At 38.8% G+C, this 19,529-nt stretch overlaps 1 protein-coding gene across 4 annotated transcripts in view; it reads left to right on the forward strand.

The window, feature by feature from the left end:
• KIF16B (kinesin family member 16B) overlaps positions 1–19,529 on the forward strand; it is a 311,606-nt gene that overhangs the window by 149,117 nt on the left and 142,960 nt on the right. For all 4 annotated transcript variants that reach the window (XM_023217818.2, XM_023217819.2, XM_031934693.1 and 1 more), the window contains 3 exons: positions 399–518; positions 1,374–1,425; positions 3,198–3,335. In XM_023217818.2, the coding sequence (XP_023073586.1) occupies positions 399–518; positions 1,374–1,425; positions 3,198–3,335 (310 nt within the window). The remainder of the gene's footprint in view (positions 1–398; positions 519–1,373; positions 1,426–3,197; positions 3,336–19,529) is intronic.

Consider the following 19,529-nt stretch of genomic DNA (forward strand, 5'->3'; position numbering starts at 1 on the left):
CTTCTTAGGACCATGCACAGTTCAGCCATGGTAAGTGGAGAGAAAACCATCAACTAAGGCGACATCTTGATATTAAATGACATAAAGGCTCTGAAGAGTGAGAAAGTTTACTTTGTAGTTTGGATGTTCCTAGAACCTTTCTGAAGGAAGATTTGATTTGAAGAGGTTGTATATCAGGCAATGAGTTTAATTTATTTTATATTGCGCTTTTCATATGTTCCAAGTTCACTTTGCTTACTACCTGCCAGGATTTCAACACAAAGTTTAAGGTCCATTTTTCTTGCAGTTTTTTAGACGAGAAATAAAATGTTGCCCATTCTGACAATCTGAAGAACACCTAATATGAAGTTCTCTTTTCCCAAAGTAACCTTTTCTTTTTCTTTCCCTCTTAATTTCAGGAACAAACTTTAGCCCTCAGGAAAGAAGGGATTGGAGTTGTTTTGGATTCTGAACTGCCTCATTTAATTGGCATCGATGATGACCTTTTGAGTACTGGAATCATCTTGTATCATTTAAAGGTAGAAACTGATTAAGTGGAACATTCTACTTTTGTTTCCAGTTTCTCCATTAGACACTAACTGGGTTTATTATAATATTCTATGGTCATGAACACAACTAAATTAGATTAAAGAATATGCGACAAATCCTTGAGCCCTTTGGGGATTTTCAGCAGCTCATTGGGATTCTTTGGTATTTAAAGTTCCCTTGTTATCTAAAGTTAAATCATGAGCCATTGGTTTGCCTTCTATTCTGTGGGATTAGTAAGAGGAAGGTAAGGAACAAAAAGGCACACAGACTGAAGGAGAGAAGTTGCAAACAGCTGGGGGCATTTTGTTGTATGTATAGTTTCCTGGTCCCTGGTGGTAATTATGAAATTGTGCTTCTCACGTGCATTATTGGGCTTGGTTCCAAGCAGGCAGTTCATCTTGGGAGTACAGAATTCCACATCAGTATTAATGGGTGGCTCTGTGACCTTGACCTTAGTGCCCTCTCTCTGACCATAACTTACAATGAGAAAGCTACTGCATTTGTGTTTTGCAGACTTGCATAAACTATATCTTTAGACGCAAAGAATATCTTGGCCACTGGAGAACCTCCCCAGAAAGGATCAGGAACATCGGTGATACTCCTGTCATGAGCAAAGTGTTGACGCTGCCAAAGCAGGGCCTCACCATTGCTGTACATTAAACCTTTCCAGACAACTGGAGCTTTTTTACAGCACCGTGGGGAGCTCTCGTTCCATTGAAGTTGTGGCCTGCCAGGATGTTGTTCATCCCATTGGTCACTATGTTGTTTGAGCTTAAATGAAACATGAAGAAACAAGCTATTCCTTCTCTTCTTACTAATACGTTTTGCTTGGCTTTTCTTCCCAGGAAGGTCAGACCTATGTTGGTAGAGAAGATGCTTCCACAGAGCAAGATATTGGTGAGCATATTTGTCAGTGATCTCTTCCCAATGATTTTTTTAAGGTTGTGTTCAAGGAAGAACCTTTTTGAATGACTGACATTGAAGTAATTATAGAAAATTAAATTATTTTTCAAGTACAGTGTTGGTCAGTATGTATGTGTGTGTGTATATGTGTGTATATATATACACACACACATATACACACACACACACATATATATATATTTCTGTAATTTAGAATACAACTCAAATGAATAATGCAGAACAACTAATTTGGTGAATACAATGGGCCAATAAACCCTTTCCCCCACCCTACATTCCATACCTTGTCAGGTCTTTGAGGAACACAGTTACTTAAATCACTCTACATTGTCTTACAATGGAACAATGATTGATGGAAATATACCAACAGACACAGATAAAAGATATAGGTCTTTTGAAGAGGAGGGTTGTAGACACTTGGCTTCACAATGATGACAACAGAAAGTAGGAGAAAACGCAGCATACACACATGTGGAAGCATGGCTTTTTGGGTTTCCTGAAAGTCTTCATAGGACTCACAGATAATCAGTGACTTAGCCTACACAGATGAGGTCCTTCCAGGCTTTAAGAGGATAACTTAGGCAATTGGTGGTGTTGGTGGTGGGTGTGTATATGTGTGTTGCAAGGTAGGGATTGACAGGGGAAGAATTATATTGTCTCAACTGCTTTTAGAATTGCTGGCAATGAACCTGCTTTCTCGCCAAGTTTAAGCTATTAATTGAGCCAATCCTAGCATGTTCCTACATGTATTAGGTTGGTGCAACAGTAATGGCAAAAACCACAGTTCCTTTTGCACCAACCTAATATTTACTATTTATTGTGAGACTGAGAGAGATAAAAACCATTTTCTAGAAGTCCCCAGATTCACCTATTTTTGAGTAGAATTAGGCATCCGGCCTCTTCTTCTAATTGTTAAATTACGTGTTTGATATTTGGCGTAACTATAAATGATGATAAGTGATAAGAACACACGTTTTCTGTGATCACAGATCAGTAGTACAATTTTGTGGATCCAGTAGAAACTAGTTGGCTTGTACTCCCAAGACGCTAGCCAAGATCTGTGCCTGAAATCATGTAGGCTTATTTGACAGATGTTCATATGTGTGTTTGACCGTTCTTCAAACAAGAATCCAGGAGAGTTATACATGAATAGATAAACTTCAGCAGCTGCATACCCTGAGAGGTCTCAGAATTGACACAGGATCAGGCAACAGGCATCTCAGTATGGCTTCTGAAGACCTTTTGGGCTTTTCAAGATTCATGTCATGCCAAGTTCACCTTGGGTTTCTGCTCATGGAGTGCAGTACCTGTTAGTGCAGAGGTCTCAGTAAGTCCTTGACCCATGAAGCACTTTTGCTTCTATTTTCTGTGGCCTCTGGGTGGCTGATGGAGGAAATTTTTTCAGTATCAAACAGGGCAACTCCATGGTATTCAGTTAAAACAAGTTACTCAACTGTTTTCTCCCCAAAGATGAAATGCGTTAACATCCCAGAACTGATTTTCTTACGCAGGTAATGTCCAGATCCCTTGAAGAACATTCTAAGGATCTTCCAGTCCCATCAGTGAATGTCATGAGCTCCTGAAGTTCGGTTTTCTCACTAAACATAAATGTTTACTTCATGATATTTATGTGGAAAAGGAAGAGTATTCAAAAGGAAAATAAATAAATTGATAGATAAATTGCTGGGAATCATTGCAGTAGATACAAAAGGGGGAAAAATTCTTTCTACTTTGTTTTTCCACTTTAGTTCTTCATGGCCTTGACCTGGAGAGTGAGCACTGCATCTTTGAAAATATCGGGGGGACAGTGACTCTGATACCCTTGAGTGGGTCCCAGTGCTCTGTGAATGGTGTTCAGATCATGGAGGCCACACATCTAAATCAAGGTATCTCATTTCAATTTTCAGAGATCTTTGTATATATTGTTGTGAGAAAACAAGTTAGCTAGGCAATGGGAGAACATGCGCATCTTAGAATTAATTGCTGATTAGGTATAAAAAGGGTGAGACTGTTTGCTTCAATAGGCTGTTCCTCTTCTGTTTGGCTGGAGGACTTTTTTATAATACCCATTGTCTTGTTTAATTAAATGTGAACAATTATCTGAAAAGTTGTTCTTATGGAAATAAGACATTAAAGGAATTTTTTAAGTTAAAAAGTACCCCTCAAATGCAAAACCTTAACACAATGGTTTCTTTTAATAATTTTATTTCTATTATTTATATTCATCTTAATAGTTATAATTGTAACATACTTAGAGGATTTGGTATCATGTCTATTTTTTGTTTTGAAAATAACTTGAGTATCATAGAAAAGTTGCAAGAATAGTACCAAGAACTTTTTAATTTCAAAATTATTGGAAAGTAAATAGTGTCCTGCCGTCCATAAATACTTCATTGTATATTTCTTTTAAACACTGACATCTACATTAGGACACTAACACTGATACATTTCTACCATCGGATCCTCAGACCTCATTCAAGTCGTGCCATTTGTCCCAACAGTGTTCCTTGTGGGTCTCATATTTAGTCCTATTTCCTGTATGGCATTTGGTTGTTACCTCTCTCTATTGTCTTTCAGTCCTGAACTTTTCCTTGACCTTTCCTAGACTTTGATGACTTTGGCAGTTTTGAAAACAGTAGGTCAGAGATGTTGTAGAATGTCCCTCTACATAAATGTAGGATTCACCTGTTGATATGGTTTGACTCTGTGTCCCCACCCAAATCTCATGTTGAATTGTAATTCCCAATATCAGAGGAGGGACTTTTATGACTTTGGCAGTTTTGAAAACAGTAGGTCAGATATGTTGTAGAATGTCCCTCTACATAAATGTAGGATTCATCCGTTGATATGTTTTGGCCCTGTGTCCCCACCCAGATCTCATGTTGAATTGTAATTCCCAATATTGGAGGAGGGACCTTGTGGGAGGTGATTGGATCATGGGGGTGGATTTCCCCCGGGCTGTTCTCTTGATAGTGAGTGAGTTCTTGTGAGATCTGATGATTTGAAAGTGTGTGGCACTTCCCCCCGACCCCCTCTCCTGTTGCCATGAGAAGACATACCTTGCTTCCCCTTTGCCTTCTGCCATGACTGTAAGTTTCCTGAGTTCTCCCAGTCATGCTTCCTGGTAAGCCTGTGGAACTGGAAGTCAATTAAACCTCTTTTCTCCATAAATTACACAGTCTCAAGTAGTTCTTTATAGAAGTGTGAGAATGGACTATGTCCCCTTATGATTAGACTAATATGCATCTTTGGCAGGACTATCAGAGAAATGATGCTGTTTTTCTCATATCTCATTATACGGTTTCCATTTGTCCCATGACTGACGATGTTCACTTTGATCACTCAACTAAGGTGCAGCTGCCAGGCCTCCCCAGTGGGGAGTTACTCTTTTCTTCTTTGTTATTAGTAAGTATGTGGTAAAGTACTTTGAGATTGAAGGTACTTTGATATTGTAAATTTTCCATTCCATTATGGAATATTACCACTTTCACCCACTGGTTTTAGAATACATTCTTTTTGTTTTTGGCTGAATTAATTATTATTCTGATGGTTGTTGCCAAATGGTGATTTTTAAAAAAATTCGTCATTCTTTCTATACTTATCAGTTGGATTTTCATTGTAAGAACTTTCTCTTCTTGCCATTTATTTATTCAAAGGGTCACACAGCTTGCAATTTTATTTACTAGGTTTTGGTCTGTTTTTTGTCATTATTTATTTGAATATCAAGTTGTCCTAGATTTGGCCACTGTGAGTTTCTTCAAGCTGGCTCTCGTGTCCTTTCACTTGTCCTCATTGTTCTGTAAGCACTTCATTACTTTCTGACACAAGATTATTCCAGACTCATCTTGTACTTTCCTCAAGCTAACCAATTCCCCAAGGAGCCCTGGTTCCTTTTAGTACAGAATGGTATTTAGCAACCAGGTATGTTCATTGCTACTGGAGTGTCACTGCTTCCACATCCTTTCTGTGAACAGAGCTAGGAAAATGTGTGTGTGTTTGTGTTTGTGTACAACTTTTACAACTGTACTTCTACATCTATTTATATTGGTAGTTTGAAATATTTGTATTTCAGTATCTATATTGCTAACGAGGAGTTTATACCAATACACCAATACTTCTAATCCCAACCCAATACCATAGGGTTAGTTGTAGTTTTCTCACTTATTCCTAGCTCCTTTTTCTGACAGTGATGAACCTGGCTTCCATTATGTAAACCATATACTGTTATTCTGCCCTCCTCCTCAGACTGGGACCCTCCTTGCTCAGACCACGAGCATGGCTGTGCTTGGCTGTCACGGCCCTCACCCTTCCATAGTGCAGAAGCTTTTCTCAGCCCATGCCATTTGCCTCCACTCTCATGCTGATGCCTACTTTGCTCTTGCCTGCCTAATAGTTTTTGGGATGAACTATGTAAGAATGAGGGAAAGAAAGACATTGGCATGTTTAGGCCCCTTTTTGTATGTCGTATGTTATACATAGTCTTTATAATTACAGCTTTTAATGGTTGCGCACTATATAATTGAGTCTGTTATGACATAGGAATTGGAGAGATGGGGACTGGAAAGCATATAGTTTATTTTGGGTTAGCCAAGTTTGTAAGCAGAAGTAAGTTGCAGGGAGGTACCTCAGAAATGAAGGAGACATAGCGTGGACCAAGGACATGCTTTTGGAGGAGGTGCATAATGTCCGTCAAGGATGCTCTAACAGCAGCTGATGGAGCGCCCACCTGGGTACACATCCACATCCATCCACCCACCCATTCATCTCTCCATCTGTTTTTTCAACTTTATAAAGGTAAGTTGAGCAGGGGAAGTATGTGAGTACTCTGGAGCTGGCCAGGAAGATCAGAGGTCAGCAGTTGTAGATGACCAGCCCAAAGCAGTGAGCACTCAGTGATCCCTCAGTCATTATTACCAATGCAGCATTTCCTGCTTTTTTGCAGTGGGACAAGGGCTCTGGCAATGTAGAATGGAGTGGCAGGTTATTTCCAGGCAGCAAGATTAGTCGTGGTGGGAGGCTATATCTGCCTTCAGTCCAGAAAGTGACTATAATTGTCTGGCAGATGAGAGGTCACTATGTAGGGCTCTTCAGAGGCAGTCCATACTTGGGAACTCATAGGCTGTAGTGCTGACAGCAGGAGTAATGGGAAGATACACAGTTAAAACACAATTTACTGACAACCCCCTCAGTGAATCCTGTACATGGAGTCTAGACTATAGTCACATCACCTGTCTGTTCTCTGTGGGAACCTCAGACGGAGGTCCTGCTGCTGTTCCTTGAGGCAGCAGAGTCTGGTACAGACTGGTACAGGGTTATGATGACGGACTGTCTCCTTTTCCCAGGGAGAGAGGAATGTACACAGTAGAGCTCCATGTACTGGCTGTATCTCCTTCAGTTAGGTCAGAAGGAAGTAACCTTGTTATAATCACTTTGTTTATTGTTACAGGATTTTTACAAGAGGCTTGTACTGGTTTTCAAAATTATTAATACATGAGTAGAACAAGGTCACTATTGCCTCTCAGAATCGTGGGAAGTAAAACGTGTGTTTTCCCCTGATTGAGTGTACACTCCATAAAACATTATAACTCCTTGTAACCGCTTTCTCATATTTGATTTTAGTTATTTTGTCACTCTTGTAGTGTTTTCTATTTAAATGTAATTTTGTTACTTTTAAAATCAACTTTTAATGTGCTTTAATCTGTTGTTGTTTGTGTTTTCTTTGGTAATTTTAAACTCTGCCACAAAACTAGTCAACGTCTGTTTTTATTTTCCCTGTGATTTAATTATTTTATTTTTCAGGAATTTTTTTGAAATATTTGTTTAATACACCTGGGGTTCATTGGTTTATAAAGCGTAGCTCCAACTTTTTTCTTCCCCATATTGGTATGCCATTTATTATAACCTTTCCCTGCTTATAGACATCTCCCTTTTGAAGAAACTCAGTTTACCTAAAATGAAAACACATACAGCATTATGTCTATTTCTTGGCCCTCCTGTTCCAGTACTCTGTGTTTTCATTTTTGAACTGGTATCACACAGTTTTGATGTTTATTGTTTTATAATATATTTTAATCTCTATTTTCATTGGAGTGTCTTTTTACTATGTGTGCTTATTAACTTTTTAAAGAAATTGTGGGATAGTTTTGTTGTGCTAAAATATAATTTGAGGAGTTAGATTCTAATTTCATTTGATTTGTTTTCATTTGGAAAAATATATTTCCATCTTGGGACTTCTGCTTATGCAATATCCCTCTTGTGTTTGAATTGTCATCTATTAGTAAAACATTTAAAGTTTTTAATGTATACATTTGTTGAACTATGTTGATTTATGTATACAAATTCCAAACATATTATAGTTATATAGAACTGAGATTACTTTGGGGGAATTCTTTAGTATAAGTAGTTCTTAAATCACAGATAGCCCCCAAACATCCATACTGGCTGCTGGATCCACCTGTGTTTGTTGCCCCCCACTTTTGAAGTATTTTGGAATAGTTCTCTGCCACAGCCACTCTTCTCTGGAGCTCCTGGAGCTCCCACCACCTACAGCCCTGGCCACTTGATGCTGAGTAGATGGTATTGACCAGCAATGTTCCTGCTGTGTTATGTATAAAATAGTCTCTGGTGGATTTGCTGAGAAGCTAGCATGTAATGCTATTTCTGTGAGAAAATCAGTACTGAATTCCAGACACCAAAAAGAAAAAGGAACTTTCAGAGCACACACACGGACACTGTCTAGAACTTAAAATTTAATTTTGGGGTTATCCTTCTACCTTCCCCACTGCCTTCAATAAAGCTTATTTGCTTATTTATTTAGTTAGAAGAAATTGTTTATACAGCTATGATTACCTCTCTAATTGTCTTGTGAATTGAGGCATGGTAAATAAATATTGTATCTCCCACGTAGTATTTTTATTAAGTGGTTTTTGATCTTGAACTTTTACCTAAACTGAGAGTTCATTTAAATAATATGCCTATTCTGGTTAATGATTCAGGTTAGGAACTAAATTTTTTATCATCATTTGAAAATATGACTTTTCCTCAGAAAGTACTGGTACTAATTGGCATTGAAGGTTAATTGACAGAATTGTCTTTCCCTGCGGGATGCTCTTAATTGTTTTATTAGCAGGGTGCCACGATCTTCAGATCTGATGGGCTTGAGTTCCTCTGGCATTCTGCTGTGCTACTGAACAGCTTTCTCAGTATCACTGTTAATGAAATTAACATAAAAATACTATGTTTGAAGGTGTTAAAACGCTGTGCAGTGAATGTAAATGTCATTAGCACGTCTTAGGGCAATAAAATACGAGATGACTTTGTTTCAAGGCATTGTACAAAAGAAGCAAGATGGTAACTTTTCTTTTAATTACACATACTTTAAGACTGAAAGATCTTATTAAAGAAAAAAGTCTATAGTCCTTCAGAAATTAAGGATTAGAATTCTTTACTTAACCTTTCGTGATGTTTGTGGATTATTAAAATGAAGACTGGAACATGTTTTTAAAACACAAAATGATGTGATATAACGTTTCTGGTTATGAAAATACGTAGTAAAAATAAAAGACATGAATGAGATAGATACATTCTTATATCAGAATAGTGCTTACCCACTGGAGAAGAAGGAGAGGATTATATCAGGTGGAGCTACAAAAGGATTTTCAACTATATCTGTAAGAAAACAAAAAGCTAAAGGAAAAGAAGCATATGAACTTCGTTAAAACATAATAAATGGGAAACAGCATTAAATATAAAATAAAACAGTTTTTAAGTAAATTTTTTAGCACATTTCTGCATAGTCCTGCCTTCACTTAGTTAATTTCTACAAAGTCAGATTTGAATTAACAGATAGCAGCCAAGTCTCTTGGAAATGGGTCTTAGGTAGCTATATACTTACCATATTGGATCAGCCCTTCATCCCCTAGCCCTGTCCAAAAATAATTACAGCAGACCATTCATTATCATTCGTGCTCGAATTCATGCATTATTTCTCTGAAACTTAAATAATTATAACTTAATGTGTGCGCTATTTCATCTCGTTAGCTCGCTAAGCCGGGTTAGGTCACACCTGCAGCCCTCAGATCATTAAGTCCAGGTAATCCTGGTTTCCCACGTTTGCTGTCCTTATCCCAGTTTCTGGTTAATTGGAGTGGTTGTTGGCCTAGGACCCTTTCTGACCCATTGTTTCTTGGTCCTCAGAATGGACCTCACTGGTGTTTGGCCCATTGATCAGATCAAAAAATAAAAAATAAAATAAAATAAAAACCTTTTGAGGCAGACCCAAACAGCATTTTCCTTTTATAGAAGTAAACGATGTCAAGAAGAGAGACTGCAGCTGCATGGTAACTCAAGTCACAATGATTCCTAGCCATATTAACTCCACAGTTGACTGGATTCCTGGTTCACCGTACACTACCAGCAGCTTCCTACCTTTCCACTACCCCTTTCCAGTTTATTGCTGATATTTGGTATTCAGATGTCTCTTTTTTTTTTAGTAAATTTCTGTTCATTTGGAAATGTATTATTTAGGCTGTCCCATTAAAAACAACTGGTAGTAATTATCACTTCCTTATCTAAATTACTTACTATACGTGTGAATGCCAACTAATAGGAGATTTATCTAAATTTAGCAGATTGTCACCATTGAGGGCAAATTCTTTTTCTGTATTAGTTACTGCCTCACTTATGTCAGATTGCATAAACTGTTTCCCCACCTTAAATTATAGGAAATGTTTTCATCTGTTAGTGTCTTCACTCAAATGAAAAGCCTTTGCTATTATTGTGAGTATTAATTGTGATGACATATATAATGTGTATTGCCTAAAGTTTTTCTCCTCTTTTTTCAGTTCTTCCAGAAATAGTGATGGGATATGTAACATTATATCTAACATGCTCTTCAATTAGTGTGTTCTCCAAAGCTTAGTTCTCCTCATTCCATACTGTGATTCCATAGGATTCCAAAGAAAGAGGAGCCAGTTCTTCAAGAAAGTGTGAATTTTACCAAGAAGAAAATGTGAATTTGATCATGATACTAGTCCACAGAACTTGAGCTCTTCTTGTTAGTGGCTTAGACCCTAGATATTTTTTCTTTTTTCTGTTTTATATACTTAATATGAAATGATACAACAGTCAGATGCGTTGCAATTGAAACAGTATTTCAGCTTTTGTCCTATAATTGCTAGGAACTCTTCTCTCTTATTTTAATTATTATTTTTTTCTTTTGACTGTAATATGTTATTTTAAAGCTGATAGTTGTTAAACGCAATCCATTCACATAAGTGGACTCCTTTGGTCTTACTTGTTTGTCAGATCCATTGACTGTTCATCTCTTCTTTTAGAAGTGCTACAGAATTGGCATCTGGGAAATTTATACTTGGGCACATTTGAATGTGTTATGCTTGAGTGCCAAAATATATTTTCATCTATTCAAGTACTCAGAGGGAACAGATGATTGTCTGCAGAGTGGTGCTGAGGAGACTTTGATAAAATTTTCATCTGCTGGAGGGCTGCTGTGAGTTGTTCACTGACAAATTAAAGAAGAATTTTGGTGGAACTAGAAAGAGAAATAGATCTCCCAGTGGTTTAGCCAAGGTATCCAGTTAACAGAGGAGACCTTTTATCTGTCAGCAGGTATCAGTGTCTGTTCCTCCACTGACTCACCTGCACTTGACCCTAAGCGTTCATCATATGTCTTCCTCAGAGACGTGCAAATATGACATCTGTCACTTGTATGTGGGCTGATTCAACAGCTGTTTTTTAATGTCAAAGACCTAACTCTTCTTAAAAGACTATACCTAAAGCTAGTGGTCCTCAAAGTATGTCATCAACATCAGCATTACCTGAGAACTTGTTAGAAATGCACATTCCCAGGACCCATCCTAGACCTACTGAACCAGAAAATCTGGGGATGAGGCCCTGCAATTGGGTTTTTTATGTCTGTGATTCTGATGCATGTGTCAACTGAAGAATGACAAGGTTTGTAAATTTGGAAAGGAGAGCTTTATTTTTTATAAGGCCTGCAGGGTGGCCATTCTGACAGGCTGGGAAGTGTAGCCTCCAGCCAGAAGCCAGAAGCGGACACATTGAGGGAGGGGAAGAGGGAACAGGAATTTATGCTGAACTGAGTGGCTGAATGTGCATATTTAATAAGCTATAGGAGGAGTCATGAATATGTATGAGAGGAGAAACATGAGCATGCACAATTGAGCTTATGCCTATTCATGGGTTGCATTAACAAAAACTGGCAGGGTTAGCATGATGCAAGGGTAGAGTTTTTGGCCCTCTGATGTCAAAAGGTGAAGCAGAGGACATGGAAACATTCACTGTGCACCCCGTAGATTGGCCAGAACCACTCCACGGTCGATGGTTCCTTATCAGGAGGCAATGCTGGTCCTTTGTGTGGAAACCGCAGAAGGTAGGGGCAGTCACAGTTGGTTGAAATCAGAGGTGAAGCAAGTCTTTCCAATGGGCTGGTTTCTGTTGAACCCTGAGGAATGAAAACCGTGACAGTTAGCAAAGGAGGGAGTATAAGAAAGCATGTCCTACCTCCCATCCTGTCATGTCCAGAAACTTGATTTCCAAGGTTCCTCTGGGGTCCCCATGGCCAAGAGGGGGTCTGCTCAGTCAGTTTGATGGCTTGGAATTTGATTTCTCACGTGTGTGAATATGAGAGCAAGTGGCCAGAGGTAATTATACTGGAGTTAGTTTCTTGATGCACCAGACTTCTGCACATGAGACATATGTTTGTCAATCTGTTTAACCCATTTTTCTCTTTTTTTCACTCATCACATCTATTTTTCTTGATCTCTCTTCTCCTTTTAAAACTTCATTTTCAGCTTTATATTCAATACATTGGCTTTACAATATGTCTTGGCATGGATTTCTTGGGGTTAACCTGTTTGGGTTTTGCCAAGCTTCTCAAATTCATAGGCTTTTGTCTTCTTCTGGATTTGGGAAGTTTTCTGCCATTGTTTGCTAATTTTTGAGTTTTTTTCCTGCACTATACTCTTTCCTCTCTCCTTCTGGGACTATAATTACGTGAAAGTTAGATATTTTAGTATTGTCTCACAGTTCCTTGAGGCTCTGTTTACCTATTTTTATTTTTTGATAAATTCTTTCTTCTTTGCTTTTCAGATTGGATCATTTCAGTTGACCTGTGTTCAAATTCACTGACTTTTTCTGTCATCTCCATTCTGCCTTTGAGCCCACCAATGAGTTTTTTATTTTGAATGTTGTGTTTTTCAGTTGTAATGTTGGATTCTTCTTTATATCTTTTCTTTGTTGAAAATTTTTTTCCCACTTATTTCGGGAGTATTGAAACATTTATTGGAGCTTTTTGTTATCTTAGTATAAACATTTGTTGATTGTTTTTTGCAATGCACATTGGGATTTTCCTGGTTCTTTCTGTGCTGAAGAGTAATATTAGATTGTGTCATAGATGTTTTGGATATTATGACATCCCGGGTCTTGTTTAAATCTTATGGGAAATGTTTATACTCCTTGTTTCAGCAGACAGTTTACCTAGTTGGATGCAGTCCGTAAGTTGCAGTCAGCTTGTGTAGATCGTGTCTGCCATTCCACTGCTGCTTCAGTGTTCAGATCCTTCACAGTGCTCCTCCAATAGCAGTGGGTGTGCTACCCATTGGCCAGGCTTGGGCCTGTGCAGTGGTCTGTCGCTTAGTTCAGTTCTCAAAGTCTTAGCCTACTATTGAGGATCAGATCCACGTGTACACATGTAGGGGTAAGCCCAGGAGTTAATAAACAACTCTGTGAGGTTGCTTTCTTGCACATTTCCCTCTTCACCATCTCTCTTGCACTTACTGCTTCCCTCGGGTCTTGCCTTCCCTGGAAATCTTGAGCTTTATTTATTCTACTCTTTCATGTACTTCCTGTGCCTGTCTGCATGTCCACAACCAAGAAGTGAGAGTACAGGGAAAGAAAAAAGCAACAGGGATCTGCCCCACCCTCTTGGGGGACTACAACTCCTCTGATGGGAAGGAAAGATTCCCCTTCCTCATGGGTCCACTGTTGCTGCTAAGGGACTCTCTGCACCTCCTCCAACCTGAACTAGGGGGCTTTCCTGGAGTTCTCTCGTTTGCACTGATGTCCACTTTTGGCTTTCTTCCTACACCAAGCTGGGAAGCACTGCAGGCAAAAAGTGGTAAATTCACTGTTAGTTTAGTGGTGCTTCCAGTCTCGGTTTTCCTCAATCCACCTGCTACTGTTTTTTTTTTTTTTAAGTTCCAGGGTACCTATGCAAGATGTGCAGGTTTGTTACATATGTAAACGTGTGCCGTGGTGGTTTGCTGCACGTATCAACCCATCTCCTAGGTATTAATGGCATGCATTAGCTATTTTTCCTGATGGTCTCCCCACCCCACCCTCCCCCAACAAGCCCCAGTGTGTGGTGTTCCCCTCACTGTGTCCATGTGTTCTCATTGTTCAGCTCCCACTTATAAGTGAGAACTGTGGTGTTTGGTTTTCTGTTCCTGTGTTAGTTTGCTGGGAATAATGGCTGGGAGAACTGGGTAGCCATGTGCAGAAAATTGAAACTAGACCCCTTCCTTACACCTTATACAAAAATTAACTCAAGATGGATTAAAGACTTAAATGTAAAATCCAAACTATAAAACCCTTAGAAGAAAATGTAGACAATACCATTCAGGACATAGGCATGGGCAAAGATTTTAATGAAGAAATTGCCAAAAGCAATTGCAACAAAAGCAATTGCAACAAAAGCAAAAATTGACAAGTGGGATCTAATTAAACTAAAGAGCTTCTGCACAGCAAAAGAAAATATAATCAAAACAAACAACCTACAGAATGGGAGAAAATTTTTGTAGTCTAGTCATCTGACAAAGGTCCAATGTCCAGAATCTACAAGGAGCTTAAGCAAATTTACAAGAAAAAAAAAAACATTAAAAAGTGAGCAAAGGACATGAATAGACACTTCTCAAAAGAAGACATACATGTAGTCAAGAAACATATGAAGAAAAGCTTAACATCACTGATTATTAGAGAAGTGTATCAGCTACTCTTTACTTTCCAAGGCCTGAAATAACTATTGCATGCATTCTCTTCAGGCTATAGCTGAAGAGATTTATTTACTGGGAGAAATACGTTTATTGGGAGAAACAGGGTGGAGCATGCTTGTTTCAGCTTATGCAGAACCAAAACTCCTCCCAGAGGTTGGTTTAGACTGCTGAAAAGGGGGATGTACCCAAAGTTGAATTCTGAAGTGAAGGTATTTGTCTTAATGGCATATAATGAAAAAGTGACTTAGATGCTCTTCAGCCAAAGTGTGTAGTGAAGAAATGTCCAAGACTGGAACGGGGATGGAGGGAGGAGTAGGAGCAGTGAGACCAAGGCTACTGGGTCATGGGCAGGTCTGTAGGGCTCTTAGGTCCTAGATCAGTTGCATGAATGGGAGTCCATGCTGGCCCCTCAGTAGATGGGAACGGGGGCTGAGAGGTGAAGATGATGCAGCTTTTCTTTAGCTTGAAGGAAGGCTGATAGACGAGCTGTAAGGAAAAGGGGTTGAAGGTAAAAGACTTTGGGAGCTGAGAGAAGGGAGGCATTGTGCAAGAACTATTTTGGAAGGAACAATAGGATATTGACACTTTGGAGTGTGTAGGAGCCTAGAAATAAATACTTGAGATGGTTACTAATAGTGAATAAGAAGTTGGTAGCAAAGAATGTGGACTACTGGGCATGAATAGAAAGAAAGTTACTAATAGCTTGGCCAATAGTGTAATGCTTTCCCTTCAGTACTTTAGAATTTATCATGTGACTATACACTGTCTTGAATTGCCCTCTAATCATTTCCTATGCTTTCTACATTTTCCTTTAGAAGGACAGACCTATTCCCTATACAGATGTTCCTTGAATTACAATGAGGCTGTGTCCTGATACATCCATTGTAAATTGAAAATATCCTAAGTTAAAGATGCGTTTAATACACCTAACCTGTTGAGCATCACAGCTTAGTCTAGCCTACCTTAAATGTGCTCAGAACACTGGGCAAAATCATCTAACACAAAGCCTAGTTTATAATCAAGTGCTGAATATTTCACGTAATTTGTTGAATACTGTACTGAATGTGTATCATTTTTGCACCATCATAAAGTTGAAGAATTGTAAGTAGAACCGTCTTAAGTTGGGGACTGTCTGTGCTTGTTTTGTTTCTCCCATGAAGTGTTAAGAAAAATATCAGCTCCCACTTACCACCCCCTCTCCCTGCTCCCACCCACACATCTACAAATTTATTTGGGAATGGGACTGAAGCTCTCGAAATTTTACAAAGCTTCAAACTCAGCTTGTGCACACAGTTGGGCAAATCATTCTTGATGGATAATTTGGCTGGAAACTTCAGTAGCAAAGATTGAAAATCAGTTTTCTTTCTTCTCCAGAGTCCCAGAATCTAAGTTTCCAATTTTCACTTTACTAAGAGTAAATAGAGGTTGAAGTGATTTATCTAAAGCAGGAAATTGTAAATCCATATTTGAATTGTAAACATTGAAAAGGAAGGGGAAAGGTCAATGTAGCTTTTTGGTAAGGTATCATGTTATTTTTATTCTTCAGAACTACTAACTGATGATCTGATGGCATGCTTTGATACTGATGCCTGCTGCCCTTGTTGCAGAGTGCCTGTCATTCATTCGCAAGCCAGCCATTAACACCAAGCCGTATGTCCTGCTTGAATTTGTTTAGTATTTATATGAAATTTTCTTACCCACCACAGACACCATGTTAGATCTTCATCTTTTCCTATCTAACTTCCCAAAACCATTTTTGATATAGAGAAAAATTACTATAATTCTCATGTTTGAAATAATAAAATCTGTGTCACCAAGGCCCTAGAACATATTACTTAATCCGTTCTTAAGTATTGGTATGTATTAGTGGAAATTAGATGTTCTCTTATCAGTTTCCCCAAATGGTACCATCACCATAACTTATTTTAATATAGATAAATATTTTTAAGGTATTTTAAATCAGAAGGAAAATGTCACACACAAGCAAGTTTCTTTTTGCTTGAATCAGGCAATGAAATAAGAACTTTACCTGCCCTACCTCACTTCAGCCTCTCACTGAATACCATCTCAGAAAATTATATGTTCCTGACAGAGTTTGTTTTCTCCACCTGTCACATATAAAATGATAACCTTTCTTTCCCTGAGCTTGTTTTCACAGTGCATTGCATCCTCTGTGTGTGTGTGTTTGTGTGTTGGTTGGTGGAGGACGGGGGTATATTTTGGTTGGTGGGGGGCAGGGGGTGTTTCTAAAATAAAATGTAGAACTAGGAGTCCTGAAACAGAGTTAAAAAGGGCCTCTCATTTTTATTGACACCACAGCCTCTAAAGTGTGAACCACACACTTTTGGGAACACGGTTGTCTCATATGTTTGTAGTATTTGTAACCCAAAATGAAATAATTGGTATATCATTACCTCAAAAATATTCATATGAAAACACTAGGAGAAAAAATGAGTTGTTTTATTTGTGCAGTAGCAGAATTGGAAAATTTCATAAAACTTGAAGAGGGTAATTATTGGTGATATTAATGATTATTGTCCCTACATTCCTTAGGAATCACTAGAAACATTTACGGATATACTTCTTTCAGCTTACTTGAAATCTTAAAATAGAGAGTCTCATGTGAAACCAGCAATGTCTTTGTCTACTGTTTCACAATGTCATGTCCCCTCCATCCCCTCTGAAGACTACCTGGAATTTGTCTGTCTTTGGGTACTTAGCAAGCTCTGAATTAATCTCAAAGAAGTCATTATTTCAAGGAGGTTTAGAAATGCTTGCAAAATTACAAATTAAGTGCATCACATAAAGTCCATCTGCTGCTGTTAATCACACTGACCTCAGACCAAATGGTTCATAGTTGAAAGGAATTTAAGATCTGGAAGGAATCTTAGAAATTGTCCAGTTTGATGACTAGATGAGGAAACTGGATTCTGGAGAGATTAATCACTGACTTGTCCTTAGCCACACCAAGATTTCTGGGCAGCACACACTCTTCAGGTTTCATCAAGAAACTTTACATTATCAGCCATTCTCATTCATTTGTTCTTTCATTCATTTATTCCTCTTTATTCCCTTCAGTTTGCTTATTGCACTTTAAGTATACATATGAGTTTTCTTTTAACAAAAAATAAAATATCCTCCAGGATCTATCTGATATGGTTTGGCTGTGTCCCCACCCAAATTTCACCTGGAATTATAGTTCCCATAATCCCCACATGTCATGGGAGGGACCTGGTGGGAGATAATTGAATCCTGGGGGTGGTTACCCCCATTCTGCTGTTCTCATGTTAGTGAGTGAGTTCTCACAGGATCTGATGGTATTATAAGGGGCTTTCCCCACTTTTGCGCAGCATTTCTTGCTGCCATGTAAAGAGGACATGTTTGCTTCCCCTTCCACCATGATTGTTAGGTTTTCTGAGGTCTCTTCAGCTATGCTAAACTGTGAATCAGTTAAATCTCTTTACTTTATAAATTACCCAGTCTTGGGTACGTCTTTATTGGCAGCGTGAGAACGGACTAATACACTATCATCCCCCCTGGCTGCTACCAACTCTTTCTCTTCATTCATAGACTTCTTGAAAGAGTTGCCTGTGCTCAGTACATCTACGTTTCTGTACCTCTTCTGCATTCCTCAGTCTCTTCTTTCTGGCCTCGGTCTACTACCAAATCAGCTCCCACTAAGGCCACTTGTGACCTCTATGCCACCACACCAAATGGTGTTGTCTAGTCTTTTCATCTTAGTTGACCTCTGAGAAGCATTCTGCATTGTCAGCCCCTATTTTCCTTGGCTTTGGAGGGTTTTTTCTCCCTCTCTCATGGTCTCTTCTCTGTTTCCTCTGTAAGTTTATTTTCTTCTACTCGGCCATTAGAAGTCAGCATTCCTTCCGGTGCCCAGTCTTAGGTCCTCTTGTCTTCTACCTCTGTATTCTGTTCTCAGGTTTCTTTCCTACTCCTGTAGTTTCATTTATTAGCAATGAGTCTCCTACACACACACACACACACACACACACACACACACACACACACACACTTTGAACATTCCTCATCAGAAATCTGAAGTGTCCAAACGTTTTTGAGGGCCAAGATGACACCACAAGTGGAAAATTCCACACCTGACCTCATGTGGTGGGGTCGCAGTCAAAACTTAGGTGCACCACACACACAGTTTGTTCAGTATTCACAAAGGAAAAGAGACCTCTCAGCCCCCTTCAGCTTCAGTGTATCTTTTCTGCACATGTCTAGATTCCCCATATGAGTATGCCCACAAAGGACAATAAAACGGCAGGTTTCAGGCCATACGTGACAATAGCATGTTCCCCATGATACCCTGCGCAGGGCCAAGACCTGCATGCATTACTCACTGTGGCTTTTTTTTTTTCTTACTTATTCTCTGCTCTGTGCTGTAAAGATAATGTTTGAACATGTCAGAAAGGTCTGCAGCTACCCCTGTAGACAACAGTGATAAGAAACAGTAACAATTTATGTTGATCTGCAGCACAGAAAGTAAAGCTGTTAGAGAAACAGGATGGTGGTGTTAAGTGTGAAATGTCTTACAGAAGAGTATAGTGTTGAAGTGGCCATCATATATGACCTGAAGAAACAGAAGGCTAAGTTCTATGCTCAAAGTAATAAATACACATAAATGGAAAATAGAAAAACACAGCATAAAGCTAAAAGTGAAGATCTCAATTGTGTATTAAAAGAGTGGATCATGTCAGTGTCACAGTGAATACTTGCCACTTAATGGGAAGTTGATCATGAAAACAAGCAAAACTCTATCACAATGAACTGAAAATTGAAGAAAACTGTGAATATTCAGCAGGCTGGTTGCCGACATTTAGGAACAGACACAGCTTTAAATTTTAAAGATTTGTGGTGATAAAGTATCTGCTTACTATGAGGCAGCAGAGAAATTTATTGACGAGTATGTCAAGGTCATCGCTGATGAAAATCTGACACCAGAACCAAGTCTGTAATGCTGATGAAACATCACCGTTTTGGCATTATTGCCCTAGAAAGACACTGACTACAGGCAATGAGGCAGCCCCT

This window comes from Piliocolobus tephrosceles, chromosome 20 (assembly GCF_002776525.5).
Source record: "Piliocolobus tephrosceles isolate RC106 chromosome 20, ASM277652v3, whole genome shotgun sequence".
Taxonomy (NCBI): domain Eukaryota; kingdom Metazoa; phylum Chordata; class Mammalia; order Primates; family Cercopithecidae; genus Piliocolobus; species Piliocolobus tephrosceles.